We start from the raw sequence: 27,010 nt of genomic DNA on the forward strand, positions 1-27,010 counted from the left end.
CGCTTATGCCTCAAGTGCTCATTGCGGCTCGACTGAGTCCACTCCCACAGCCCCACTCGGACAGCACCCGGTAATACCAGACAAGGCCAGACCGAACCTCGGCACGTCACACTTCGGTTCAAGCTCATCTCCAAATTGAACACCATCGACATCAACATGGCAAATCTACCTCCAACATCACCAATTCACCCTCAACCACAACCAAAAACACCAATACAACCCGCAAAATCATGGACGTAAACACCCTCTTCGGAGTCCAGGTACACACCACCCTCCCCAACCATCCAAAACCACAAAACTAACCCCCAAACCAGGGCAAAGTCGTCCTCATAACCGGCGGTCCGTATCCCCCATCATCCACATCCCAAACACCACTAACACCACCCTCACCCTCCCAGGCGCCAAAGGAATCGGCCGCATGATAGCAACCGGCTTCATCGCCAACGGCGCAAAAGTCTACATCACCGGCCGCGACGCACCCGCCTGCCACGCCACCGTCTCGGACCTCCAACCGCTCGCCCGCCTCAACGGCTCCATCCACGCCCTGCCCGCGAACCTCCAAAACCTGGCCGAGTGCGAGTCCCTCGCTGCCGACCTCACCCGCCTCGAGCCCTCCGGCCTGCACGTCCTGGTCAACAACGCCGGCGCCACCTGGGGCGCCGACATCGACACCTTCCCCGACGCGGCGTGGACGAAGCTCCTGACGCTGAACCTCCAGCGCGCATTCACCCTCACGCAGCTGTGTCTGCCGCTGCTGGAGCGGGCGGGCACGCAGGACGACCCCGCGCGCGTGATTCACATTGGCAGCATTGACGGGGTGCGCGTGCCGACCATGGCGAGCTTTGCGTACTCGGCTAGCAAGGCGGGGTTGCACCACTTGTCGAGACATCTGGCGAGGGATTTGGGGTTTAGGAACATCACGAGCAATGTGTTGGCTTGTGGGCCGTTTAGGACGAAGATGATGAGGGCGACGCTGGATGCGGCGGGGGAGGTGTTGAGGGAGAATATTCCGCTGAGGAGGATTGGGAGGGATGAGGATGTGGCGGGGTCGGCGGTGTTTTTGGCGAGTAAAGCTGGGTGAGTTTTTTTCTTTTTTTGGCCTCCTTGCGCCGCGGTGTTTAATGTTTTTGAAGAGTAGTTTGCTAACATGAGTAGGGCGTACCTGAATGGTGCGTTGATTAGAGTTGATGGAGGAGCGTCATTGGTGGCCAAGATTTAGGCGTGGAATGTACGACCAGTATAAGCGTTGCTGAGATTTATGTAGAAACACCATTATGAGCAGTATATGACGGGGGTTGGAATGCAGTAAATGTGGCAAAGATAGCATAGGGCTGTAAAACGGGCAATAAACACGAGTGGAATATAAAATTCACTGAAATTGATTGACGTGCAAGTAACAAGTATTCCACAACGACACAATACACTTCTAGACCATCACCTCATCAACATCTACCGATCAGGGGTATCACCCATCATATCCTCCACCGAAAGAGTAAAATATAAAGCAGCCGCCAAAGCAGCCTGCCATGCCAATAATCACAAAACCAAGCCAAAGTAACCGTTTCCTTCCAAGGTATATGCCCTCATGCGCCATGAATAACCACTCAAGTCGAGAAAAAACAAAAGCATAAACTGACTCCTCGGCTAATGTATCAAGTCTAGGATCAAACCGCGACCATGTAAAAAAAAAGAGTGAACAGCCCACATCCTTATCTCCGCTCAGAGTCCACAGTCTTCGAAATCGCGGGTCAGACACGCAACTTGGGCTCGCTTCGCAGCCTCAGCGACCAGATTGACATCTTTGAGAAATGTCTCTGTGGAGGGGGCCTTGATCTCCACGGGCTGGATTCTGGGAATGGACTGCGAGGGCTGGGTGTTTGTGGGGGACTGCTGCGTCGAGGATGTGGCTGATGAGCCGGCGCTGGGGGAGGAGATCGGTGCGTTCATGGTGAGAATTGTCTTTGAAGATGGTGATTCGGCCTGATAGAGAGTGAGATGGTTCAGGACACCTTGGTTTTTTTTTCGTTAGTCGGCGTGCATGTGATGGTTTGGGTCTAGCGACATTTGGATCCTGATGCGGAAGGAGCGACGACGTCAATAGCCGAGTGTGTGTAGAGTCGAGCGCTTGAGGGCTGGGAAAAACCAACAGGTTATATGGGTACAAGCCAAATGGTGATTGAGATGAAAGGAGACAAAAATGAATCAACTTACGAATGAGTGAATAGTCCCGTTTGCCCGTGCTACCGGAGTCCAATGCGTGATTCGTGGGTGCAACGTAGGTCTGTGAATGGTGTCTCCGCGATGGCGCCGGATCCGTGAAGCCTCGGCCTAGTTGTCTGGTGGGCAACACTTTTCGCCTCAAACTCCCCTGTTCCAAGGTCGCGATTCCAGACGTTTCTGAAAGGAGCGGACGTGTATGCTAGGAAGAAGATGGTATTTCCGACAATCAAGATCTCGCTCGTGTGAGAATGGGGGTTGAATTTTCAGAAAAGCCCGTATTTGCCGACCATGGCCCCAAATTGCCAAGTCGCCAACGTCAGAGGCGGTAATTGCGGGGAGTCAATCACCGGTTCCACGGTGACAAGGTGAATGAATCGCTTGTTCTCCGTATGCCTCCACCGGGGGGAATATTTCGGAAGCAGACAACGTGCTGTAAGGACAGGAAGACGGCTGGGGCAAGACGAGGTGGTTAAATGATTGATGAGATGAGGAGTAAATGAAGGAGTTGCCGGTTCCGATGGGAAAAAGCTTAACGAGGAGATTTGTCTCTTTTTGGGTTTGATGGATGAGGGGCTTTTTTTTTCGATCTCGCTCTCCTTGCGAATTGGGCCGAAGCCACTGTCGCTGGTCGCCGCCTTTTGGATGGTTGTTCTGGATGGGAATATTGGGGCTTTGGTGCAGGAGCCGGTTGCGGTGGGGACTAACTTGGCATGAAATGAAGTCTGGTATCAAATGGGGTTTGGGTCAGTTCGTTTGTGGTTGATGTGGCATTTTATGCGGGCGTCGAGTTCGAAAGTGGTCATGATGTGTGAGGTGCCCTGGACCCTGATGGAGATGCATCGCGGTAAAAGCGTCTGGTGGCTCTACCAGTTGACCCCTTAACAGTTTCAATTGGTGATGCCATCTGCTGCTCGACGTTATATTGTAGCGCATCGGTTTCATGTCTGCCGTAAATATAACCCTCTTTTCATATCACCATCACCATCACCATCCCATCACAAGGACCCTCCCCGTCTCCCCGTTCTGCCTAAATCTCACTCACGGGCATCGGCTTGCCCTCCGCGACTGCAACTGCAAATGCACATGCACATGCACCTTCACCTCATCTTGCATAGCGGCTCAATTTAGCTGCGCCAGCCATGGCTCTCAGCCAACTTGAAGCGTAAATCCTGCCCCTGCAAGGTCACCAACCCCAGACACTGTGGGGGTTTTTGGGGCAACAATGCAACGCTCTCTTTGTGTAGCCAAGGGATTGGCAATATTGTGGCACTGACTGGGGCAAGTGGTTGTATTGAGGTCTAGTTTTCATGACGATCTTGCGCTACACACATTCTGCTGCCTTGCTATTGAAGCTTGCGGATCTCACCGATGGAGTTGCCGAAGGGCGTTGTCGGTGGAGATGCGGTCGTTGAAGTGGTCCGCTTAAGTTTCTTGAATAAAGATGAAGATGCTCCGACAGTGATTTGTCCGTATGGCCTCGGAGAAGAGACACAATCGATGCAACTGTTCTTGACGGGCAAGCTTGCTGCCATTGAATGACTGCCTGCAGTGCAGGCTGTATGCAAAGCATTGTCAGAGTCTCAATCGACGCAACTCCCCGCACAGGGTTGAGATCAGGGACACGGTGCATGTGGCAGATGCCTGGGAAGGAAGGTTCAGTTAGCAGATGCATGTGCTCCTAATGTCTCAGCCGGTCTGTTATATCTGTATAGTAGGCAGATGCGGGAGCTCTTTTCTGGCAAATTATCTACCTCCGGTACTCTACAGACACGGGACCCTTTCCCTAGTAAATTATATAGATGCGGGACATTATGGATGCCGCACCGTTTTGCAAGTAAAATGTTTTCTTGCGGGACCTAATAGATACCGGACCTCTTTCCTAACAAATTACATACTTGCGGTATAGTACATAATAGAGTATACGGAAACATCTGGTCTGGCTGCATGCGCCACTAATCCTTTCGTATCAATCGCCTGTAGTACAGTACTGTATTATTGTCAAGTCTGAAGGTCATGCATGCGCTGCCTCATCCTGAATCATCCCAGCATCCACATTGTGACACAGAATATGCATGGCGGAGACCACGGAGACATCCAATTACATTCGAAACTCGTTGCTAAAAACAGCACCTTCCGTGTCGTTATTCATGACATGCATTGGTCTTTTCTCACGATTCATGGCCCGGAACAAGTCGGGTTTTCATATCTCGCTTTAGCATCACTGCTTTATGGTGGGTCGGCTCGCTTGAAGTGGTTATCAGGCCAAGATAGGACCCTGAATGGACTTGAACCCCATATCGCGTGACGATGAACCCCGATTGCTCGTTTGCCGTTGGGTGACGACTAACTCTGTTAATGCAACATCAGACGCTGTTGAAACTGCGTAAGAGTACCAATGCTATGGACTGTCCTTGATCAGACAGTCCGGCCGGCCGGCTACGTACAGAATTGTGAGATTACCCAGGGACCACCCGACGACGAGTATTAGGCAAAAATCGAATTTTACAATTCTATATTATTTATACAAACTTTCGACGATTCGCAAATACAATCTACCAATGCCTGCTCAGTCGCTCAACTGCATCTTAATCACAACAACTCTCCCACCCCAGATGCTTAAAATGTTCCAACACCAACACACATCACATCACATCCCGCAACTCTTACCACGCCACCATGGCAGCGCCAAACACAGCAGCAACAAGGTACAGACCGATAGCAGATCCTCCAACCCGGGCAAGAGGAGCGCCCATCACAGCAAAACTGTCGGTGCCGTTTCCGTTTCCGCTGCCGTCACCAGTAGAGTTGCCGTTTGACGGGGCCAACTTGGCACAACCAGTTTGTCCACTAGACGTCTGGGTCTGAGCCTGGCCCTTGAAATCGCAAGAGGTGGAGGCCTTGCCGTTCTTCTTGTAGTAAGCATCAAGAACATAAGCAAGTTTCTGCTTGCTGGAACACATGCTGAACGTGCCGTATTTTCCGGTCGTGGTGTTACCCTGAATACCCGCGCACAGGGAGTTGTCGCTGCCACAGATGTAGCCGAAAATGTCACCGTACGATTCGGCCTTGAGGTCGCTTGCGGGAACGCACGACGCTGCCTTGAACATGCAGTCGCAGGCAGCATTGTTGGGCGTAGGAGGTAGGGATGAGCTGGCTTGCCAGGATGAGTTGACAGCAGGGCAGTCCATGGCCTTGTTGGTCGGGTTGTACGAGCTCATTGAGACGCCCTTGGGGTCGACGGTGCTGATTTTCTTCTGGAGGGCAGCAAAATCCTTCATCTTGGACGCAGAGCCGCCACTGCTGAGTTCAACAAGACCTAGATTCACACATTAGTATAATTCTCACCCGTACAACTGCAAACGTCTTGCGTCAATTTGCGAGACAAACTTACCATAGTCGTTTGTCTCCTGGAAATACTCATAGACAATGCCTCCGCTGACGACTTCAGTCATGTTGTTGACATACAGAGCGGTCGTCTCGTCAAAAGTACGGGCGGCACCGCCGTTAGGCAAGTTGCAACCATATTCAGCAAAGAACATGGGAACGGAATAGTCTTTGAAGAACTCAATAAGGCGGTTGTATCCGGAGGCTTCAAAGTCGCTGTCGCCACACCACGAGTAAATGTTGTATCCAAAGAAATCAATCGAGTCTTCCGAGGGACCGCAGTTGAAATAGCTGGCAATCTGGTCACGGATGGGCTTGTCATCGTTGGCGGCGTAGCCTACACCCATCCATCGGCCCTTCTTGGATTTAATATAGGCCTTGGTATCACGAGCAGCAGCCTTGACATATGCAGAAGCGCCAGTGTTGTTGTTTGCATTACTGACTTCATTACCAGCAAAGAAGCCGATAACATTGGAATACTTGGCCATCTCGTCAACAACTTGCTGATAGCGGGTGAAAAGCGCAGTGTCCCAGGAGGGGTCATCGCGGTTAATGGAGAGGCTTGGCTCGCCCAAATCGGCAACGACATAGATGCCGTTGTCATTGAGAAGTTTCATACAAGTCGAGTGGTCCTTGGTAGGATCGATTGCATAAACTCGGATAACATTCGTCTTGAGCGCAACCAGGTTAGGGACGTCGGCTTGGCAGCGCTTGGTATCAGCGAGGGGATCAATGTAACTCGAGTTTGTGGGCGTCGAGCCGGCGGCACCGGTCTGTTGTTGGTAGGCGATGCCCTTAAAGAAGAATTGAGTTCCATTAGGATAGAAGAATTTGGAGCCCTAGATGATGGCGAGTGCCGTGTTAGTCAGTTGTCGTCCATGATTTGGGAGTCTATTAGCGCTGCGTCCCTACCTTCATTTGAATGGATGGCAGGTCGGCGCCAAGCGCGACGCCTGCCAGAGCCAAAAGAGATAAAGAGAGACCTGAAGCGACCATTTTATTTTTCGAGTTTGCAGCGATTGTGGATGAGCGCGATGCCAAGTCGGGATAAATATGAATTGAAAGATCGTCGGATCGATCTGCGCGAACGACGGACTTGGCGGGACTGAAACCGCGGTGACGACGCCTTGTCAGACCAAGGACCCTTGGTTAATCTTCTTGTCGAAGCCTCAAGAGAGTGTAAGAAAGAGACGGAGAGGTATTGGAAACAGCAACTGTTTGCTGCAAGAGCGACTGGAAGCGAGAAGAACTATTCTCAACTTTGCAACAGCGAGCGTTCTGATGGGCAACTGACAATGACAATGACAATAGGAAACGAGGCTCAAAGAACACCACGCGCGAATAACAGAGAGAACTCAAAACGTAAGACGCCACAGAAGTGCCAGGTCCCCGGAATTTACGAGTTTTCGAAGCTGCTTCACAGCGTAGCCGAGACCTGGGAAGAACGAGCGAAACCTTCAGCACAGCCCTGCTGCCCACACAACCCATCTGACGCAAGAAGCCATCCTCCCGCACCACAATGCCTCATGCCCCCGCTGGTGCGGCAAAGTCGGATGGTCTGGAAGGAGCATAACTTGACCCATGGAGTGATCGTGTCCAGCTATTTGCGCCACGCGTCGCCCCATTTAGATCTGTCCGGGCCAATAGTTTGACTGTAGTGCCTGTCGACTCCCTTGTTTCTCAAGTATCAACCATGAGAGAGTCTCGTTTCGTGTTGTGAACTTTGCATGAGTGCAATAATCCCGAGGAGGCCCCTGCTTCGCAAACCATCTCATCATCCACCTTTGTTTATCGAATAGCATCACTGCTCTAGAATCACCAGCTGCTTCCCGTAGCTTGAGCGGAACTCGGCCTCATGTAGCGTCGCGGCAATTAAACATGAAGTGGCTTGGCAAGCCGACTCTGCCGATTAATTTTCACAGTGTTCGTGATGCGATATTGTTCGCCTTGTTTTAACGCAATATGAAGGCAAAGAGGACGAGGAAGGATGGGATCATGCCGGATACCCGTCTTGGGTTCTGCGTCAGCGTGCCGCCACCCGACCTATCGTATGAAAGGCTGTCTGGCCCATCTCCACATTCACAGGTGGTGGTCAGGCCCGAGAAGCAAAGTATGGCCACCAGTGCACTCAAGGGTGCCCCTGATACCCCTTGTGTGGCTGGCGAGCCGGAGCCGAGTCAGACTTGTCAATGAAATGGAAGTTTGCAGCTTACTTTGGAGGAAAGTCGTCGTTGAGGTTGAAATATCGATGCGTGATGCCCGGATCCCCCACCCCTGCTGTTGCGCAAGCGACACAGGGTCGTGCTTGCCATGTTTGGAATCTTGGCCCAAATTCGCCCTTGCTGATTTGGTCGATCTGGCACGGAGTTCATCTTGGCCTCGTTCCTTTGCTCCACCCCACTCCACATATCGCCGCTGACACATCACCTTGATCAACAACAACAACAACAACGACATCCACGGTGCACTTGACTTGCACAACGACGCGACAAAGTATATCTAAAGAATACATTATCTTCATCCGATGAGACTATTTTCTATACATTGACAGCATCCATGGCACATGATTCTGCCTCTGCTTGTTGGACTCTGCCATCGGGAGCCCCCCAAGCTGTCGGTCTCTCATGGGTGTTCATGGACAGACTGTGTCTTGATGATAAAACACTGAATCGCTATTTAACGCAAACTGCAGGATATAGGACCGGTAGCGGCAGCGTCATTGGCTCTTTTTTGTCGGGTTCTGGTATCACAGTCATTCTGAGCGTGCTTGCACTGACTCAGGTACTGGTCGCATTGCGGTGTTTTGGGCTTTTGTCGCCAGGTCTCGACATGCAGGCAGGGAAGAATGAGAACCCCGGAGCTATTTCCGCCAGAGCAACGATTAAGGCATGAGTTGTGCACCAAATTTCCGGAAGGAGTCCAACTAAACCATCGTGAAAGCCATCCCAAGCTCGAGGTTAGACTCCCTGATGCAGAGCTAGAGGCGCGCCAAGGCAGCTGCGAACAGGCGCCTCCATTGATGCCGAGAAGCTATAGAGCAGCCGCCTGGAGCATAAATATGCGCATCCAGTACGAATTCATAATTGGGGCCATGAAGATTCGCATCGCTGATGTCCAACGCGCGTGGTGTTGTTTGGCTCCCGCAAGCGGTGAGACAATGTCTCACCAACCAGACACTCTGTGCCTCACCGTGACAGGCCGGGGATACACCAACCAAATATGCGATGATGCAAGACTAACCGCGAGTACATTCAATCAATGAGCTAAGGAACAAAATTTGATTTATGCCTTTAAATTTTTCAAGCCTGACATCGCGGGCAGGTGAATTGAAAGCTTATATTTGATCGGGTCTAGTCTAGGCACCAAGGCGGCACTAGGGTTAGGGAAGATGCGACGAAGCATCAACACACACATCTCTGAGAACCCTGTCCGCTAACGGAATGTCTCATGTTGAGCATACCCGTCTGCTTCCCGCTCTCGAGGTAATTGGAAGCGCTTCTGAGAACGTCTCAAATTAGCATGAAATAGCTGTACGACTTTCATCTCCTTGCGGTCCTCTGTAAAGATGCGGCAGGATAGGGTTGTCTTGACGGGAACGTTTATTCTGCACCCTAAATTGAGCTTCTAGGCAAATTATGGTTTGAACTGCGCAAACCTTGTCCTTTTTACAAAAGCGCGTGTCGACCCTTTTCCATCGCGCGAGGAACTGCAAAATGCTTCGAGGCATTGTTGTCTTGTTCTTCTTCATCCGTGGAATCGCGTTCGATGCGAGTGGCAAGTGACGCTTCGTCGAGATGATGATATCGTGCTGCGGCCAAAGGCCCAAGAAAACTGGAACAGAGAGATCGCTTTCTGAGCCTGATGAGGTGGTATACCCTTTCCATGTGTTGGATCGGCCCACGTTGGATGAGGAACTGGTGACGTGGGTGCTGAGCTTCAACGATGTGCTGTCTGCAATTTCATTACACCAGTCTCTTTGCACACTCCTCGAGATTGGAGATTGGAGAAAGCTAGGGGCACGGCTACGAGTAACGGTGAGTTCATTATTGGCCCTTGTGTGCACTTATGGACATTCGATGTCATGAGTATCTGGATCCGAAGACGCTGACTACTGGACCTGCGTAGGACGATGGCTCCTTGGAGGCATATGCCCCCATAGGATTTAGCTCAAGGATGCCTGCCTGCACGCTCTTCCACGCGAAATGGTTCAACACCCCTATAGAAAGTGACCCTGTTGGAAAACACTTTGTTCTCCCAAACAGACGCGCTTTCACTCAGAAATATCCGGCAGACTACAGAGAGCATTTCCTTCCACCTGGAGTTCCGTCGACGGTGCAAGATCTCGTTGATGGGAAGTATTCGCAGCTAGTCCTTCGCATTTTGTCCTTTCAAGACGCGACCATCCTTACAGTCTCGTGGCCACGAAACACCATGGACACTGCTGGCTTCAAAGCCCTCCTGCAGAACTGGTCGCTATGCATGGCTGGGCGTGGACATGAGGTCGCCGATGTCTATGGAGCGCAAGAAGATATCCTTGAGAAACTCATCATCAACGCTCAAGAAAAGCAAAAACTAGACGAGTTCAGGATGAACAAGAACCTCACAGCCTTGTCACAGGGTATTTTGCCGAACTGGTGGCGACGACGAAGCCATAACCCACTGCAAAGCAGGATGGTGTACATCCCCAAAGAGATTTATGACGACTTCATGACCGAGATCCGCGAAGACATTGCTGACATACTGGAGGACGATGATCAACGACCAGTTACCACCGCTGCAGACATCATCCTAGCTTGGATGACCAAACTGCAGGCAACAGCTGACATCAAACAAAGGGGTGTCCTGTCCACGAGTATGGTCAACCTACGATGTCGCATCTCCACCCTTCGAGATCCCTCAGGGGAATATCTTCAAACTCTAACGCTACCGGCTTACTCATATATCTCCCCAGACGAAGCTACTGACACGATTGGCGCAATGTCTCTCCAGCACAAACACATCATGCATGACCAGACGTCAGAACACCAAATGCTCGCCTTGGCAAAGCACGTCATCGACAAGAAGAAACGCGGCAAGAACCCACTGCCCATCTACTACAATTCAAGTCTCCCGCGTCTTGAGTTCAACAACTTTTCCCCGCTGCACCTCTTCTCTGCAGCCGACTTTTCGCCTGCTGTCATTAGCGAGGGAGAATTCGCACATCCGCGGTTCAATCCCCCGGGAACAATGACGACCGCGTATTACTTGATGGATGCCACCAGTCCTAATGAGAATGTATGTGCCGTGTTGGGGAGGGATATCGGGGGCAATTTTTGGATGACGTGCCAGTTGGAGCCTGAGGTGTGGGTGAAGGTGGAGGAGGCGTTGTACGATTTGCAAAAGACTGTGAATTCGCCTACGTCGGGGCATTCTATGCGGTTTTATGATTACTCTTCGAGAAGAGTGTCCATTAGGTCTACGTTTTGATCTAACATGGTACCACTTTGTTTGTGTATTTTGTGTGCTGAGCGTGTTGTTGTTGTGCGAGTCTGTGCTGGCATTGGCTTGTGTTTGCGTGTTGATATCCGTGGAAGTGTTTGCTTTAATACGATTAATATGGCCGTAATAGTAATAATAATAGAGATGTAAGCAGACACGATGGTATAGCTGCCATGCATCGTAGGGCACCATTGTCGGTTCAAATAGTCAAAGCTGCCAACAATTTCGTTGTAACAGTCTTGTTCTGCTTGTTTGCCGCAAGGTCGCAATCAACCCTTCATCCCGCAACAGACAAAGCCTATACTCCATGAACGATTAATTATGACAGAATGCTACACATTACCATATCCCGTGAGAACAAGCCCTTTAACCCCCCAAAAGTATTACAACTGCAAATCCTTCATAAAACTGGCAGGATACCTATCGCCAGCCGCCACAAACCCCTTCAACATACCATCAATCTCGGCAAGATCCTCACTCATCAAATCAACAATCGTAGCATTCTCCTTGATTCGTTCAGGATTCGACGACCCCGGAATAGGAATAATGACCGGCATGCCGGGTCTCTTCGACAGCGCCAAAAGCCAATTAATAGAGATCTGGGCCGGCGTACACCCCTTCTTCGTGGCGAGACCCTCCACTTTCTCGACGAGCTTGAGATTAGCCTCCAGATTGCCGTCTTTGTATCGCGGCATATGGCGCTTCATGTCATCGGGGGCCAGGTCGTCGATGGACTTGATCTGTCCGCCGAGGAGTCCACGACCAAGAGGTGCTGCCTTTATTAGCCTCTACAAGGACCCTTTTTGGGGGGGAACTTACAATATGCAAGGACTGGGATATCCAGCTCCGCACATGTAGCTAGCAACCCATTCGTAATGGCATCGGGATAAAATAGCGAAACTTCAATCTCCAACGCCGTGATGCGGAATTTTTTCGCCGCGCTTCTCAAGGTGTGGGGGTTGATTTCACTCGTCGAAATGCCATCTATGCTACCGCTCTGGACGTACGTATCTATAGTGGCGAGCGTTTCATCTTCGTAGTCGTGGTTTAGATCCTTTCTCGCAATTCCCCATTGGGCGATACGTGCCACCGAGCCAAGTTGCTCGAGTGAGTGCTCGATGCTCTGCGTGATGGCGTCCTTGCTCCCGTTGAAGCTGAGCGTCTCAAAGTCCCGCCCGCCTTTGATGTTGATGACGACTTTGTCTGCGTCTTCGGGGTATTTTGTGAAGTAGCGATGGAGGAGGGTTAGTGAATTTTCGTGGGGGGTTGTGCCGTAGAATTCGGCGCCGTTGAGGAATGTGCAGCCGGATTGGATGGCGGTTTTGATGGCTGCGAAGTTGGTGTCGTCTGAGTTGGGAGTTTTGCGGGTTGTGAGGCCTGGATTTGTTAGTGGGCGTGGACATGATATGGTAGGTGGAGGTTGAGGGTGATTACCCATGAGGCCGTAGCCGATGGGGCCGACTTGCTTGCCGGTGATGGTGGGCATGATTACGTATTTTGAGTAGATTATAGACGTTTTGAATACATGGGCAGATGGTACAATGAGGTTTTCAACATGAGATTGAGGCAGATATTTATATGTAGGTGTTGGATTGACGGCCGGAGATTTCGGGAGTTTCTACAGGTTAATCTACATTACTGCCGGAGTCTTGGCCAAAGATGTATTTCGGCACCGGAATGATACTTTAGAATCGGTTTCGGCCTCGAATAAAGCTAAATCCGTAGATGAATTCCCTGCTTTAACATCGGTTGGCGTCATTGAGATGAGACGGTGCGAGCCTTAAGGCCGCTTAATTCCGGCTCGGGGCGCTGCAAGGTCCGGCACTCTAACAAAATATGCGTGCTTTCTGCCGGAGTTCTGTTAGTGCAGCGTACCACTAACTGGAATGACAATGTATAGAATCCAAGTTGGAGGCGATTAGTGACATCAAATTGCATTGCAAGTGCTGCGACATGCACGCCAAGGCAGTAAACTGGGCGCTCTTCTCAATGTTGAGCTTCAAGGATGCCTGCTGAAATACAGTACTGCCTGTGGCTGGGATGAACGCAATTCGAAGTAGGCCTTGATTTGCGATTGTGAGAAGCGTGGATTCTGTAACAAACATTACACAAGAAGCGAGAGCCACCAAGCCTGGGAGCATTTCTTCAATCCAATGACATTGTCGCCTACCCAGAATCTCATTTATCAGATTGTTATGTTCATCAACGGGCTAGGCCAATCTCGCGTAGATACGATCCAGCTACACACATTCCGCCAAGACAAGCATGGTTAAAGAGCCGGTTGGACACACCCAGTTTAGCCAACCACTTATGCCCGCAGCTGAATCCGACTCTCTGCCGATTATCTCGACAAAGTTCTGCTTCTTTTGGAAAGTGCGCTAGGTTGCCATCAATTCGGGTAAGCGTCTGCGGGGAGCGGCACGATCTTTTGGTGCGGCGTATACTCAAGCCGGCTTACGTCCGTCAGAGAGCAGACTACAAAAGTTCTGCGTGGCCCTTTTTAACGGTGAAAGGCGTGGGATGTATTTCTGCTTCCGTGATGTGAACATGGAATTGGAGCACTTGGATAGGCTCATGAGGGGATTGAGCTATGCGTCTGGTAAACATATGCCTATTCGTTTACTCTCCAGTTGTTCGCTCATATCGTACAGATACCTTGCTGACCATATGTCAAAAATTCCTTCTGCTCAGGCCCTTTGTGCTGTAGTGCCATGCAACCGCAAAAGTCCCTGCATCGCATATCTCGTAACAAGGGTACGCGGGGTCAGGGTTCTGATACTGTTATTTACAAACTGAAGTTGTGATACCTGGTAAATATAAACCTAGACACTTGCCGCAATGTGATGATCGTGTCATGTAAAATCAAAGACGCTGCTTTCACAACCCAATACCTGAGCCAGCAACATGTCGTGGGCTCACCGAATTAGACGCAACCATGCCCAGGATGCTATCACAACTGGAAGCGACGCAGCGACAGAGTTGCGAAACTTCCAGAAGCAGCACAAATGGGACCCCTTCCTCGACATCAACAAACTGGACAATGTGGACGAGGCGCTAAATTCAGGAAACGCAGAGAAGCAGGCTGCCGTGGATGAGTCCTTGATTCAAGAGGACTCGCCGTATCCTGAAGTCAGGGCATCGGTAGGTTACGCTTCTCACCATCTATGAATCATCTGAGTAATACCTTTGGTCGAGCAGGTCCCGCCAACAGACGAAGACTTTCCTGTAAACACACTTCGGGCCTGGGTAATCGGAGGGTTAATGTGCACAGTAGTTGCGTCATGCAATGTGTTACTATCGCTGCGACGCTTACCGCTGTCCATCTCAGCCAGCGTCGTGCAACTTATATCGTACCCGTGAGTTTAACCCATCTAGCCCATCTGCACCCACACTAAATCATCATCAGAATGGGATGTTTCTGGGCCAAAGCAATGCCAAACAAATCCTTCACCCTCTTCGGACACAAAATCGACCTCAACCCCTGCCCCTTCAACGTCAAAGAACACACCATGATAACTGTCATGACCGCCGCCGGCACAACAGTCAGCTACGCAATCGACATCCTCCTCGCACAAGAGATATTCTACCACCAGCACTTCAAATGGGGTTTCCAGATCCTCCTCATCCTCTCCACCAACGTAATGGGTCTTGGAATCGCCGGCATATCCCGCCGATTCCTCATCTGGCCCTCCGCAATGGTATGGCCCAGCACCCTGATCACCACCACCGTCATGCACTCCCTCCACAACCACAAACCAGCAGATCCCGCTGCCACGCACGGCTGGACAATCGGCCGGTACAAGTTCTTCCTCATTGTTGCCGCGTGCGTCTTTGTCTGGGAATGGGTGCCGCAGGTGTTTGCCACGTTCCTCCAGTTCTTCTACTTTGCCACCTGGGCGGCCCCGAACAATGTTGTTGTGAACCAGTTATTCGGTGGGCAGTCCGGGCTCGGTCTGCTTCCTATATCGTTTGATTGGAATACGGTGGCGGGCTTTGTGGGCAGTCCGCTCCCGGTGCCGGCGTTTGCGTTGGCGAATTTCGCGATCGGGATGTTCTTATGCTTGGTTGGCGGGCTGGGGCTGTACTTTGGCGGTCCTGAGTATTATCGATATCTGCCGATTGTGTAAGTTGGCAAGTTATGTCAAGGGGCTAGGTATATGACTGATGTGGCTGTGTAGTGCGAATCAGAATTTTGACCGATATGCCATGCCGTATAATGTGTCGAGGATACTTACGCCGGATTATACGGTGAATGAGACGGCGTACAAGGAATATTCGCCGATTTTGATACCGGCGACTTTCTCGCTTACTTATGCGTTTAGCTTTGCGGGTTTGATGGCGACGTTGACGCACACGGTGTTGTACTACGGGGCAGATACGTGGAGGAGGGTCAGGAACTCAAAGTACGACGAGCCGGACGTTCATCTCAAGTTGATGCGTAAGTACAAGGAAGTACCGGAGTGGTGGTTCTTCGTCGTCTTTGTGGTGAGCTTTGTATTCGGGCTTGTGTCCAGCGTGGTGTGGCCAACTCACCTCCCCTGGTGGGCGTACATCTTGTGTATTGCCATTGGCGTCGTTTTATTTATACCCGTGGGTATTATTCAAGCTGTGACTAGTTCGCAGACCTCGACGAATGTGCTTATGGAAATGATCATTGGCTACTTGTGAGTTATTTGGAAGCGCAACCGGAGTGACAAGCAGCTAATGCAAGAGTAGGCTGCCCGGTCGTCCTGTAGCAATGATGGTGTTCAAGGGCTGGGGCACAATGGTCAGTTTCAACGGCCTCACTTACATTGCAGACATGAAAGTCGGCCATTACATGAAGATTCCACCCCGGAGCATGTTTGCAGCACAAGCATTTGCGACTATCTGGCTTTCTTTCGTCCAAATAGGCACGTACAACTACATGATTGGCAATATTAAAAATGTCTGCACGCCTCACCAGTCATCTGGTTGGACTTGCCCACTCGCGAGGGTCTTTTACAACTCAAGCGTCATCTGGGGCGTCGTGGTACGTCCTAATCTTCGCATACCTACTACAAAATTATTGACATCTTGCAGGGACCTAGACGAATATTCGGCGCTGGTGGCGTTCTCGCCTGGACAAACTACTTCTGGCTCATTGGCTTTGTTCTCCCCCTCGTGTCATACTTTGTAGTTCGCAAGTATCCTCGAAGTGCAGCACGATATGTCATTTGGCCGGTCGTCTTCTCCGCCGCGGGATATGTGCCTCCTGCGACGTTTTACAACCTGCTCCAGTGGCTGATTGTTGGGCTTTGCTTCAACTACTTTATTCGTAGGAGGTATCTTGGCTGGTGGAGTAGGTGCTCAATATCGGCGATACAGATCATTTGCTAACTTGGCCAGGTCAATACAATTACATTCTTTCTGCTGGTTTGGATATCGGTGCTGCTCTTTGCGGAGTGTTCATCGGGTTTATCATGGGGTTTGGCAACTTTCAGTTCCCTTCTTGGTGGGGGAACTCGGTAGTCGAAACTACACTTGACTATAATGGGGGTGCGGTTACAAAGGTGTTTGATCTGAATACTTCTGCACCAATTGGGCCGGAGACTTGGTAGTGATTCTTTGTTGGTTGAAGGAATCTAGGTACATGGAATAGGAGTTCCGAGAATCACATTCACAAGGATACGATGAATTCTTGTCCATCGCTCGGTTGATGTTGTCATTTAAAGCAATGGTTCCCACCTGCTGCTGAAAAGCTTTCGAATATTCACTGCCTGTGTAGAAAACAGAGTACTAGCAAAGCAGATGAGTTGACGACAATTCCTGCCTTGTCGAATTGTGAAACCCCTGGTTGCTGAAATGAAGAATCTTGCCTCATAGAAGAGCCGGACGAGGAATACAGTCAAGCTGCACGAGGATTGTATACAACTCTGTGAACGGCTCAAAAACTGGTATGTCTGCTCATTGCCAGATTCCTCGCCAGCTGCGAAGTAAACGGGGATCCTGTAGACAAGCCTAGATGGATAATCCTAGATTCCTGTTCAGCGAATAATAGCATAAAGAACTCCTACAATCCACACAGTAACATACCATCGTGCACTAATTCTTACGCTTTCGTTTCCCCATCTTGCCTCATGGTGCTTTACGAGGCCTGTTGCTCTGCTCATAATAATATCCAAAAGACCAAAAATATGGTGTTGTAGAAATGTGGATTCCCGACATGCCTTAGCTCATGCCCCACTCCTGAATCCCGAATTGACGTCGCAACTCCAAAAAATCCAAGCCCAACATCGCGAAACTCCATCTCCAACTCCAACAACACACTTCCACCCACCACCCACCACCCAATCCTCTACGATCCGGCTTCACCCCGTCCCCGACAGCGATCGCATACAACCACCGGCGCCAACACTCATTGCCACTCACATCTCAAATCATGGCCACAACCACCTCATCCAGCATATTCACCATTCCCACCCCCATCCGCTCCCTCTTCAACCTCTTCCCCCTTCAAACCTACGACGCAGAACCCCTCCCCGCCCGCTCGCCCTCCGAATCCCGCACCCACGCCAAACTACACATCTTTTCGATCCCCGAAGACGCGCTCCTCAACCGACCCAGCTTCAACCCAACATGTCTAAAATGGCAGGTTCGTCATCCCCCCAAATCCCCATCCTCAGCTTCAATTCCCACTAACAAACAACAGACGTACCTCCGCATCGCCAACATACGAACCGACCTCATCCCCTCCACAAACCACGCCTCCCCATCCGGCTCGCTACCATACCTCCTCCCCCCGTCCACCGACTCGAGACCAGACATTCCACTCACAGGACACCAAATATCACAATACGCACAAAAGAACTCTTCCCTTCGAGATGCGCCCTCCCCAAAAGCAGAAGCGTACCTCTCTCTAATAGCGCAATCCATCCGTCCAGCATGGGTACGTTTTTCTCTTCCCCTTCCTGTCATCACTTTCGCAGCTAACAAATCAGCTCTACGCGCTGTACCTCTCGCCAACTCACACCTCCCTCCTCACGAAACTATACCTTCCGTCATCGCCCCTCCTATCCACCCCGCTATTACATACGCTCCGGTCCGCTGCGAGAGAGGAGATTCTCAAAGCGACGAGACGACACTTGCTTCTCCCGGGACAATTGTACGACGAGGCGAGGACGGCTTTTGAGGCGCTGGATACGGCGCTTGGTAAGGTCGAGTGGTTCTTTGGGGGTTCTGAACCGGGCTTGTTTGACGCGGAGGTTTTTGCGTATACGTACTTGATTTTGGATACCGAGTTTGGATGGCAGGACGATGAGTTGAGGGATTGTGTGGGCGGGTGTGAGAATCTGGTGGCACATAGACGGAGACTTTATGAGAGATGTTGGAACTGAGTGCATATGTAGACGGACAGATACTGTATATTACTGTATATTATGAGAGATGTACACTAGGCAGAGGTAGACACAGATACCAAGCGATACACTGCTCTGCAGTATCCTTCATGGCTAATTTAGACCGTCTATTGGCTACTCCATATACGCTATCAGTCTCGGCTAACATACAGGCCACCAGGTCTCCTCCAAGCGATATGTACCAAGCCTCTCCCTGCTGTCAAGGGATCTCATGGGAACCATACGGGATACCGCTGTTTCAACCGACACCGTCAATTCAGCGATCCAATTTCCTTAAACAAATGAGCGCAGGTAAAAAAGTTCATGCAACGCCGCCGCGGAATCCAGATATCACATGCTCACTGCCACATTATCCACCCAGCCCAATATGTTGAATCTGCAAAGCAAAACAAACGAAACAAAATGAAGCTGAAAACTATCCAGCGCCGTTAAACGCCGCCCAAGGTAATGCAGTACAATGACAAGAGTCTCCAGTGGCTCACCGGCGCGGTATGGCTCCCCAACTCCGTCTCGTGCCTCCCTATGACTGTGGCAACGTCTTGATGCTGTCCACCACATCCTGCACAGAAACGAAGGCACCAGCACCGCCGTCGGCCCGGAGTTCGTCGAGAAGGACGCTCGTTTGAGCGTAGAGCTTTTCTAACGATGCTCGCGACGACTTGCCCAGAGATGCTATGGTATAGGTTAGAAACAAGTATACTGGTAGATTGCGGCGGAGGTACTTGCCCAAAATGGCCGAGTTCAGTTCTTCAGCAACCACTCCTCTGCCCTTCTTATCAAGTAGGTGGCTAACTTTCGGTTCTTTGAGGGGATTGGCGTATGCCACCAAGGCCCAAATTTCACCGAGAGCTTTGCTAATCTCCTTGCGTTGGTCGTCCGCATATTCCGCCCCGAGAGTTTGTCCGTACTCGAGCATCTCTTGCTCTAGCTTGAGCAACTCCACCTGGGGGTCTTGCGCCTCGGAATCCAAACTCATATTCTCGTGCCAGGACCCATTGTCTCCGCCATTCAAGTCAACATCCATGTCCTGAGAAATAGAGCTCACGGCCGGTCCACGTCCGTTGCTCTTCTTGGACTCGCTGCCGCTCCTCAGCTGTGCTGCTTTGCGGACCATTTCGATAAATTTTCGGCAACGCAGTTTGAAATGCACTTCCTCGTTATCTCTAAACACTTGAGGATAGTAGGCCGACGTGTACTTAAGAGCACGGTCGATGTCACCCTCCAGAATAGCTCTTCGAATCCCTGGTGATTCTTGTTAGTACCAATCCCACATTAGCTAGCGAATTGCGAATATCACACGTACTTTGTCTGTTGTTTGCATCTTCATCATCCTTAATATTGATTCCGTCAACAGTGACATTAGGATCCAAGTTCAACGCTTCCTTTTGCAATCTGATGTCCTCCGCGAAGGCACGAGCCGTCTCAACATAGCCATCGTGTTGTAAAAACTGCAAACACAAAGCTTGTATGAGATCTGTTTCGCTCAACCCTGGCTCCAGTCTGGAAATGTCGGTGTTTTCGATATCTTGCTGAATCTTATTCCGTTGTTCCTATTTCTCAGTCAGTAAGGCAACGTAGCAAGGCATACCGCAAGTCACTTGTCTAATGCATACCCTCATCATATCGTCAATGTCGTAAACAAAAGGTGTTTGCCCAAAATTGACCATGATCTGCTCCCCCGGCTTCTTGAGACTAATCGCTGGGAAAAGTTTCCCCCTGGCCACATCGTGAAAAGCAACGCCTGGACACAAAGCGCGTCAGTAACCTCCGCATCCAATATCTCTCGTAATCAAGCACACGTACCAATTTTGACGCCGTTCTTGGTAAAAAATGCAGTATGATCTCGGAAATTCACGCCACAGCCAATGATGTCTCCCGTGTTGAACGTCGGTCCAAATGGCCGGCCAATATTTTGTCCAGTGAAGCAGCGGCCGTCATCACCATGGTACGCCCAGGATTCAGGTTCCCACCCAACCGGTCGTGACATGGACGCAGCCTTGGTTGCGAATCCGATGGCAATTGTAGTGCTACAATCACGTCAGCTCATTCCTACCACTTACGAGCTCCCCCAACGGCACATCCAGATCCCTTTAACTTACTCATCGCGTTTTCCATACATGATATGAACTTCGTAGTAGTATATTCCACATTCAGCCGGCATAGCGTGATCTGCTCGTACCGCAGCTGCCTCGTGATCCCGATCTTGACTACTCCTCTGACCAATAAACTTCAACGCCCGACCAGCCTCCAGAAACTCGAGAGGGCCATAGGAATCACTTGGATTCCATCGACTTGGCAAGGGCATCAATTCGTCTTCCATCTTCTGGTAACTCAGCCGCTCGAGGTTCGCGTGAGACAGTCCCGCACCGGCACCAACTGGCGAGGCATGGATCCCGACACCAGGCTGCCCTCGAGGCAGTCCAGTCGCCATCTCCCGGTTGTGTTCTCTCACCGCCTCGATCCGAGCCTTTAGTCGTGCCGCGTGGGCAGCTTCCAACTTGCGGACGTAGCTCGACCCAGCCAGGTAGGACGGGACGAAGAAGGAATCATGATCTTTGAGGAAGGGTTCGGCAACGAGGTCGTATAAGGGTCCGGGTCTCATAAACATGTCGAAGCCGCGAGAAAACGAGGGTAAGCTGCCGCTGGTCTTCCAGATGCTGGCCACGTCGTCATGACCAGAGCTATCCATGTTGGTGTTATCGGCGCCACGCAACGTCGCCGAGGCGAGGCCGGGAATCGGATCGAGCAGCAGTCCGCCGCTGGGACTCAGAATCGATGTGCGGGAGGGATGGGTGTAGAAATTCGAGTTGGTTCCGGAGCGAGGCGGCGGGTCGGAGGTGTAGGCGGCGGCGTCGTTGCGGGATTGCGAGCGTCCAGAGCTTTCAGCCGACGAGTCTGAGTCTGAGAAACCAGATGAGCCATGCTGCTCCAGACTAGCCATGATATGCAGGTCCAGGAAGTGGGAAGGGAGGTTCTGCGTGCCTGGAAGGTTTTCAATGTTGGGCTAGCTGGCAGGCTGGCTGGGTGGTGCGGGCCGGGCGGTGGTTGCTGTGATGTCGAGTCGTTCAAAGTGGTCTGGTCCAGTCAAGTCTGTTTGGTCGTGTTGGTGGTGGACGGACTGGTCTGGTCTGGTGGTCACTGGTGGTGGTGCAAGAGCACAGCACGTCAGAGCTTCATCAATGTCTCTCTCTGCTGGGTCCCAATTAGATGCAGCTTGCTTGCCCGAGACCAGTGTACCACTCTGCTTCTTGGCTTGAGTCGCAAGGAAGCTTGGGCTCGCTGCGACAGCGCCGTGGTTCAAGTCGTGCGGGTAGTCTTTTGCTGTGATGGTATGTTCGGATGATTGAAACGCTTGGTGAGTCGTCGAACGGAGGAGAGTCGACGGATTACGTTTGGGCTGGTGGCTGCCGGCAAATGCTGGATGAGAGACTGGCGGCAGCACGCACGAGCAGATTGACTTCAATGACTTCCAGCCAGGTGTACCAGAGTGGACGGGCGAGCGCCTTGAGGGCCTTGGGCGTCCGTAATGCCTTGTCCAACCGCCTACATCAGACTTGACATGACCGAACAGGCCACTGAATCCGACCCGAACCAGCATACTTGCAGGCACTGAGACTGCAGATGTCTACTCTTGCTCTAGCGCTCTGCCCGCTGTCACTGATAAGCCGTCAACTGTGGACACCAGGACCCACTGCCCCAACCTCCCAGGTGCCATGTCTCTGGCTGAAGCGCTCAAGCGCCCAGCACAATCAAGCCTGACCTCGTGCCACACCCAACATTGAAGTTTCAATGTCGAATCTGCCCTTCCCATGTCGTGATTATGACGGCGTGCTCGGAACATTAAGTATCAACGACTCACTCGTGCCATGAAAACCGCCATCACATAATCAACTACTTGCAAACCTGCAGTTCAAAGCCCAACCTCAAGGACAAACAGCTCGACATCTACACCATCCCGTCATAGGTATCCCGCTCCAGGCCGCATTCCAAGCGATCCTCTTGCAGATTCAAGTGGAGAGGAGGCGCCAACCAAGAGTCTCCAGCGCATTGCGGAAGGCGGGCAATCCATCACGCGCTCATCCAACTTGACTTATCTCTTTACTCTCTAAACATTTGAACTGTTCATCCAGCGTCTCCGGCCTGCCGGTTTCAGCGCCCGCTGGCTACATATGTACCAGAGTAGCATCAATGGCCCGCGTTTCAACTGTCTGGTCCAATTTACCATGCTTAGATTCTGTCTGGTCGCCCTCTTGTCTCCGGAAGGTGACATTTGTCCAGTTTACGGTTCCCCTCAATCTCGTGGCACGTTCTCATGTTGGTCTGGCAGCTTCGTCTTGCCAGTGTGCGTCAGTCAGGGTAGGAGATCACTTCTACATCGCAATGCATGCGAATTCCCGATTTGACCTTCTTGCCCATTTTACCAACCCATATTGAGCTGATCATTGATTGCCTTGATGTTTAGCCTCCGTGAAACTGCGATACTTTCCATTATACTCTCCGCGCCAACATACAACTTCAGATACCCATCATCCACGGGGGAACAAAATAAACCTACCAGTTGACCTTCAATCCCCAATCCTAACCGCCTGTGCTCATCCCGAAATACTCCGTCTTGTCTTCCCCTTCACCACGATGCATGTAAACCCCTCGTACAGCCACCAGTCCACCACATTGGTCAACTTGACACAGCCAACACCGAATCCGTCAAGTCACAGCCATCCACAAGCTTACTAAGCCGGATGCACCACGCCTCTCTCACAACCACCAACGAAAGGCTGTGCCATTGAAACTCCAACACTCAGTTCTAGGGCGTGAGGCACTGTTTGAGCCTAACAGGTTTGCCAAACACAGGAACCCAGCCCCAGTTGCATCAGTTCCTGTCGCACCTGAAATTTGATGAAGAGTCGCCGCCGTCACCAAATGTCCTGAGGCATGCTATGACTTGATGCATGTTTACGATGGCAGACTTAATGCCTTGTCTGGACATATGTCTGGTGCAAATGATCAATATGAATAGTTGGAGGTTACAGAAGCGAGTGACATTGACAACAAGCGCTGCACAAAGATGAATGCACTGTTTGTACACCCAAAGTCTTCCAGGTAGGTTCCAGTTCGCTATTGATAAACATCCAATTCTACAGGAAGATTAATGTACATGTATGTCGCATACCAGCCATAAACCCACGAACTCCCTCGAGCTGTCCCGAATATGATTTGCCCTGCCCAGGAAACTTAAAACGCCGACGGTCCAATACCGTGATAAACCAAGTGAGAATACGGCTACAATCCACAGCCGCCAAGTAGTATGAAGTATGATGAAGTTTGAACGCCAGGTCAGGCCACGTGAAACAAGCACATTGAGCCGACATCAAGGGAAAGCAAAATAAGAGATCAACAAGCAGCGGCCATCTAAGATGCAGCGGATATGGCAATGGGCGCCGGTGATGAGGCATTGATGCTGGGAACGCTGTTCATCTCGACATCTCCCCCAGCATTGCTGTTGTTGGCGCTGTTTTCTTCTTGGCCGTTGGCCTTGTTCTCCTTGCCGCTGCTATTGTCCGCAGAGGCCGAGGCGGCACCCGACTCGTCGTTGTCGTCTTCACCAGGCTTCTTGGCCGGGGCAGACCAGCGAGGAATTTCCCACGTAACGCCAGTAAAGCTCTTCAGCTGGAATCCGCCCCGAGCCCATTTGCGGCAAGGCTTGCCGGACCGATCGAGCGCTCTCAAACCGGCATTGATGGCTCCTTGATTCGCTTTGGGGCCGAGCTTGGCTGCTTGCATTCTGGCGACAGCGGCGTGATCGATGGTGCCATCCTCCCTATAAGAAATAGATATGTCAGCATTTTGAGCATATTACCACAGAAGAGCATGAGCCGGTCATCAAGGCTAGCTTTGTCGCGCAGGAGACTTACAGTCTGGGCTTCTTCTTGGGGCCCGGCTTTCCACGAGGCTTTGGTATTCCATCTATTGTGGTCGCAGACCTCTTGGCGCCTTTCTTTCGGCCATCTGTAGGCGGTGCCATGGACGACGGTGCTGGTGTGCCCTCAGCTGCCGGCGTCGCAGCATTGGAATCAGAGGCATTATCACCGTTTGAGAGGCCAGACGCTGCTAAGTGAGCAGATGGGGCAGGAGAGTCGACAGAGTCTTTGGGTTCAGTGGATTCCTTTGGAACTGGCGACTCAGCATCAGAAGATTCGCCATGGATGACTTCGCGTAGCTTCGACGCAGGGATTCTAAGCGTCACCAGCAAGCCTGGCTTGCCGCCAGATTTGCGCCGACTATCTGCCTTGGGGGGCATTTTCGCCAAATGCTGTTCTGCAATGTAGTTTTGAAAGAGTCGACTCGGAGGATGTTGTCACGGCGCTTGGAGCGGATCAATGCACACGTCTTGTAGCAGTCGAAAAATTCGCGTATGCCTGAAGATATCACAATATGTTAGCGAATATTCGGGATGTGGAAGAAAATGTAGGCATTGCCTCGCCGTATTTCGCTCCCAAAGATGGTCTTGCCACTTACCGTGGATGCAGGTGTTGGTTGGCGGAGCAGTGATGAATAGAGTTGATGAAATTTTCAGGAACGCGAAGTGGGCGAGGGCGAAGGTTGTTCGTTTCGTGGTTGGTGGTGCTTCTGGACACGAATCGAAGCAAAGGGCTGATGTATTAGCAAGGCTTATTTCGGTGGTGGTGATCAAGCACAATGTCAATCAAGCCCAAGAGGGATCAGGGGCCTTCGTCGGGCCGGCGCGGAGCTGGAGCGATGCTCAAGTGCACTCTGATCTCGGTTCTCAAGGCACGGCGGCGGTGGTGATGGAGTCGGCGATGGCGGTGATGGAAAATGATGATGATGGATGGGGAGAGTTGGGGGACGGAGGCAGGGAGGGCCTTTTCATTTTTTTCTGGGGTTGCGTTGTCTTGTAGGCTTTTGGGGCCATGGTCTCATCCTCAATTTTCGGTGCCAGAGGCGGCGCACAAGAAATCGGGTAAAGGTTCTCTCTCTCTCGACGCTGGCGCAGGCTGGACCGTGACGCTCACCCAAGACCAACAGGCGAAGGGGGTGTGGGTTTTGGACTGGAGTTCCCTGGCTGACAACATTGAACTGAGCACCAGCACTAGCACGGCCAGACCAGACCAGACCCTTCCCGCGTAGTGCAGCACCTGGCGCCTGGCTCTCGTTGCTTCCAATTGAGTGACGCCGCCAAAAGAGGCCTAGCGTCCCAGGACCCTACCAAAAGGGGCGCTTGTCTGTGGTGTATCTGGGCAGGAGCGAACACAGCACAGCATATAAAGTATATGCTAACAGACAATGCGAGTGAGAAGGCGGGGCAATGATATCACTCTACTCCACTGCTTCAGCCAAGTACCGCCTCAGCCCCACCTATAGCACCTGCACCCAATCACAGCTTGTCATCGCCCGGAGATGTGAGGAGCATTCTTGGCCGCGAATAGCATCGCTACAGCGAGACTTGGGCAAAGTACCACCTGATGAAACAAACAGAACAAAGGAATTTTAGCAGTCTTGCAACATAGCGAAACTTGCACCGTCCGTATCCATTATTTGGTCAGTTTTCGCTCAGAAATTGCGCCATGACATTTTGCAAACCATATCTGATTCGACCGACTTGTTATGTGCTACTTTCAACCCGACTCAAGGCAGATGCATGTGATGCTGGTCAAACGAGGAGGGACTTGGACTTGGACCCCACGTCTATTTCTGACTGCTCAAATGTGTCATGATTTTCCATCTCAACATCTCAGCTTCCAGGCCCTTCCAGCCACGCCTCAGGCTCCAGGTGCCAGGCGCCAAGGATGATTGCTGGGAATTACTTGCCACCACCTCAGAATCTGCAGGCATTGCCGCCGTTGACGAAGCTCTGGTTTGGCAACGAGGTATTTGTGAGAGTTGCATGGGCAATGTCACAACGGTCACACGTCTGACTCGCTCTGCTTCCCATGGATGAATCGGAATAGGACCATGGCACTCGACATGGTGCCTGATGTGATGATCGACTTGCACCGACATTAGCAAGACGCAAGTCCATCACGATGAGAATAAGCTTGATACTCCTCAATTTTCGCTGTGCCTGATGTCGCCAGCTGAGTGACGAACGAAGATGCAGACGAGATCTACAGTCCCAGTGTGGTCCACAGAGATGGATTGAGCAGTCGACAGGCAACAGGTCCATACACAACCGAACTGAGCATTCCGCAAGTCCCAATCTATCCGGAGCTGTCTTTCTTCGAATAAATTTCCGTCAGTGGAGCAGGCAAGTCAACTGGTCGAGGAGCAGAGGCAATGAGTGTTGGCTCCGCAATTGGCATGATTGAAAGCATCGCCAACCTATCGACGAGAACTGTTGCCCCTACGCGACGAGCTGACTGTTGTGAAAGACAGTCGCGCGGAGGCATCAAAAATTCTGTGAATCTGTCGAACACAATCGAGAAAGCTCAAGATTGCCAGGCACGGTGACTGGGTGCTGCCATGGAATATGTCTGGCCTCTTCAATGTTGTGTGGGGTAATTCGGCTTCACGGGCAAACGACCAAGACCGGAGCC

At 51.4% G+C, this 27,010-nt stretch overlaps 9 protein-coding genes across 9 annotated transcripts; 5 read left to right on the forward strand and 4 right to left on the reverse strand.

Moving 5' to 3' along the window:
- Positions 1-230: 230 nt before the first annotated feature.
- VFPPC_14228 (uridine kinase) lies at positions 231-1,219 on the forward strand (the record flags this gene model as incomplete). Its single annotated transcript, XM_018291997.1, has 4 exons — positions 231-260; positions 315-339; positions 399-1,077; positions 1,156-1,219. 4 exons carry the CDS (start codon positions 231-233, stop codon positions 1,217-1,219), a joined length of 798 nt encoding a protein of 265 aa, XP_018139568.1.
- Positions 1,220-4,883: 3,664 nt separating this feature from the next.
- On the reverse strand, positions 4,884-6,600 carry VFPPC_07414 (beta-1,3-glucanosyltransferase 3; the record flags this gene model as incomplete). Its single annotated transcript, XM_018286276.1, has 3 exons — positions 4,884-5,536; positions 5,612-6,443; positions 6,517-6,600. 3 exons carry the CDS (start codon positions 6,598-6,600, stop codon positions 4,884-4,886), a joined length of 1,569 nt encoding a protein of 522 aa, XP_018139566.1.
- A 1,560-nt stretch (positions 6,601-8,160) lies between these two features.
- VFPPC_18117 (hypothetical protein) lies at positions 8,161-8,496 on the forward strand (the record flags this gene model as incomplete). The annotated part of the gene is made up of 1 exon (XM_022429773.1): positions 8,161-8,496. The coding sequence occupies one exon, from the start codon at positions 8,161-8,163 to the stop codon at positions 8,494-8,496; it is 336 nt and encodes a 111-aa protein (XP_022285185.1).
- Positions 8,497-9,398: 902 nt separating this feature from the next.
- VFPPC_14229 (hypothetical protein) lies at positions 9,399-11,070 on the forward strand (the record flags this gene model as incomplete). Its single annotated transcript, XM_018291998.1, has 2 exons — positions 9,399-9,638; positions 9,730-11,070. 2 exons carry the CDS (start codon positions 9,399-9,401, stop codon positions 11,068-11,070), a joined length of 1,581 nt encoding a protein of 526 aa, XP_018139565.1.
- Positions 11,071-11,465: 395 nt separating this feature from the next.
- Positions 11,466-12,568, reverse strand: VFPPC_14230 (aldo/keto reductase; the record flags this gene model as incomplete). Its single annotated transcript, XM_018291999.1, has 3 exons — positions 11,466-11,854; positions 11,902-12,459; positions 12,517-12,568. 3 exons carry the CDS (start codon positions 12,566-12,568, stop codon positions 11,466-11,468), a joined length of 999 nt encoding a protein of 332 aa, XP_018139564.1.
- A 1,418-nt stretch (positions 12,569-13,986) lies between these two features.
- Positions 13,987-16,661, forward strand: VFPPC_16568 (small oligopeptide transporter, OPT family; the record flags this gene model as incomplete). The annotated part of the gene is made up of 7 exons (XM_018294321.1): positions 13,987-14,223; positions 14,281-14,438; positions 14,489-15,205; positions 15,261-15,746; positions 15,799-16,093; positions 16,144-16,402; positions 16,450-16,661. 7 exons carry the CDS (start codon positions 13,987-13,989, stop codon positions 16,659-16,661), a joined length of 2,364 nt encoding a protein of 787 aa, XP_018139563.1.
- Positions 16,662-17,482: 821 nt separating this feature from the next.
- On the forward strand, positions 17,483-18,437 carry VFPPC_14231 (mitochondrial outer membrane protein (Sam35); the record flags this gene model as incomplete). The annotated part of the gene is made up of 3 exons (XM_018292000.1): positions 17,483-17,695; positions 17,753-17,989; positions 18,042-18,437. 3 exons carry the CDS (start codon positions 17,483-17,485, stop codon positions 18,435-18,437), a joined length of 846 nt encoding a protein of 281 aa, XP_018139562.1.
- A 541-nt stretch (positions 18,438-18,978) lies between these two features.
- On the reverse strand, positions 18,979-21,399 carry VFPPC_07417 (Ran-binding protein (RanBPM); the record flags this gene model as incomplete). Its single annotated transcript, XM_018286277.1, has 5 exons — positions 18,979-19,700; positions 19,762-20,008; positions 20,072-20,199; positions 20,262-20,485; positions 20,558-21,399. 5 exons carry the CDS (start codon positions 21,397-21,399, stop codon positions 18,979-18,981), a joined length of 2,163 nt encoding a protein of 720 aa, XP_018139561.1.
- A 2,468-nt stretch (positions 21,400-23,867) lies between these two features.
- VFPPC_07418 (hypothetical protein) lies at positions 23,868-24,756 on the reverse strand (the record flags this gene model as incomplete). The annotated part of the gene is made up of 2 exons (XM_018286278.1): positions 23,868-24,276; positions 24,371-24,756. 2 exons carry the CDS (start codon positions 24,754-24,756, stop codon positions 23,868-23,870), a joined length of 795 nt encoding a protein of 264 aa, XP_018139560.1.
- Between the last annotated feature and the right edge of the window lie 2,254 nt (positions 24,757-27,010).

The sequence above is a fragment of the Pochonia chlamydosporia genome, chromosome 7 (assembly GCF_001653235.2).
Source record: "Pochonia chlamydosporia 170 chromosome 7, whole genome shotgun sequence".
In the NCBI taxonomy this organism is placed as follows: domain Eukaryota; kingdom Fungi; phylum Ascomycota; class Sordariomycetes; order Hypocreales; family Clavicipitaceae; genus Pochonia; species Pochonia chlamydosporia.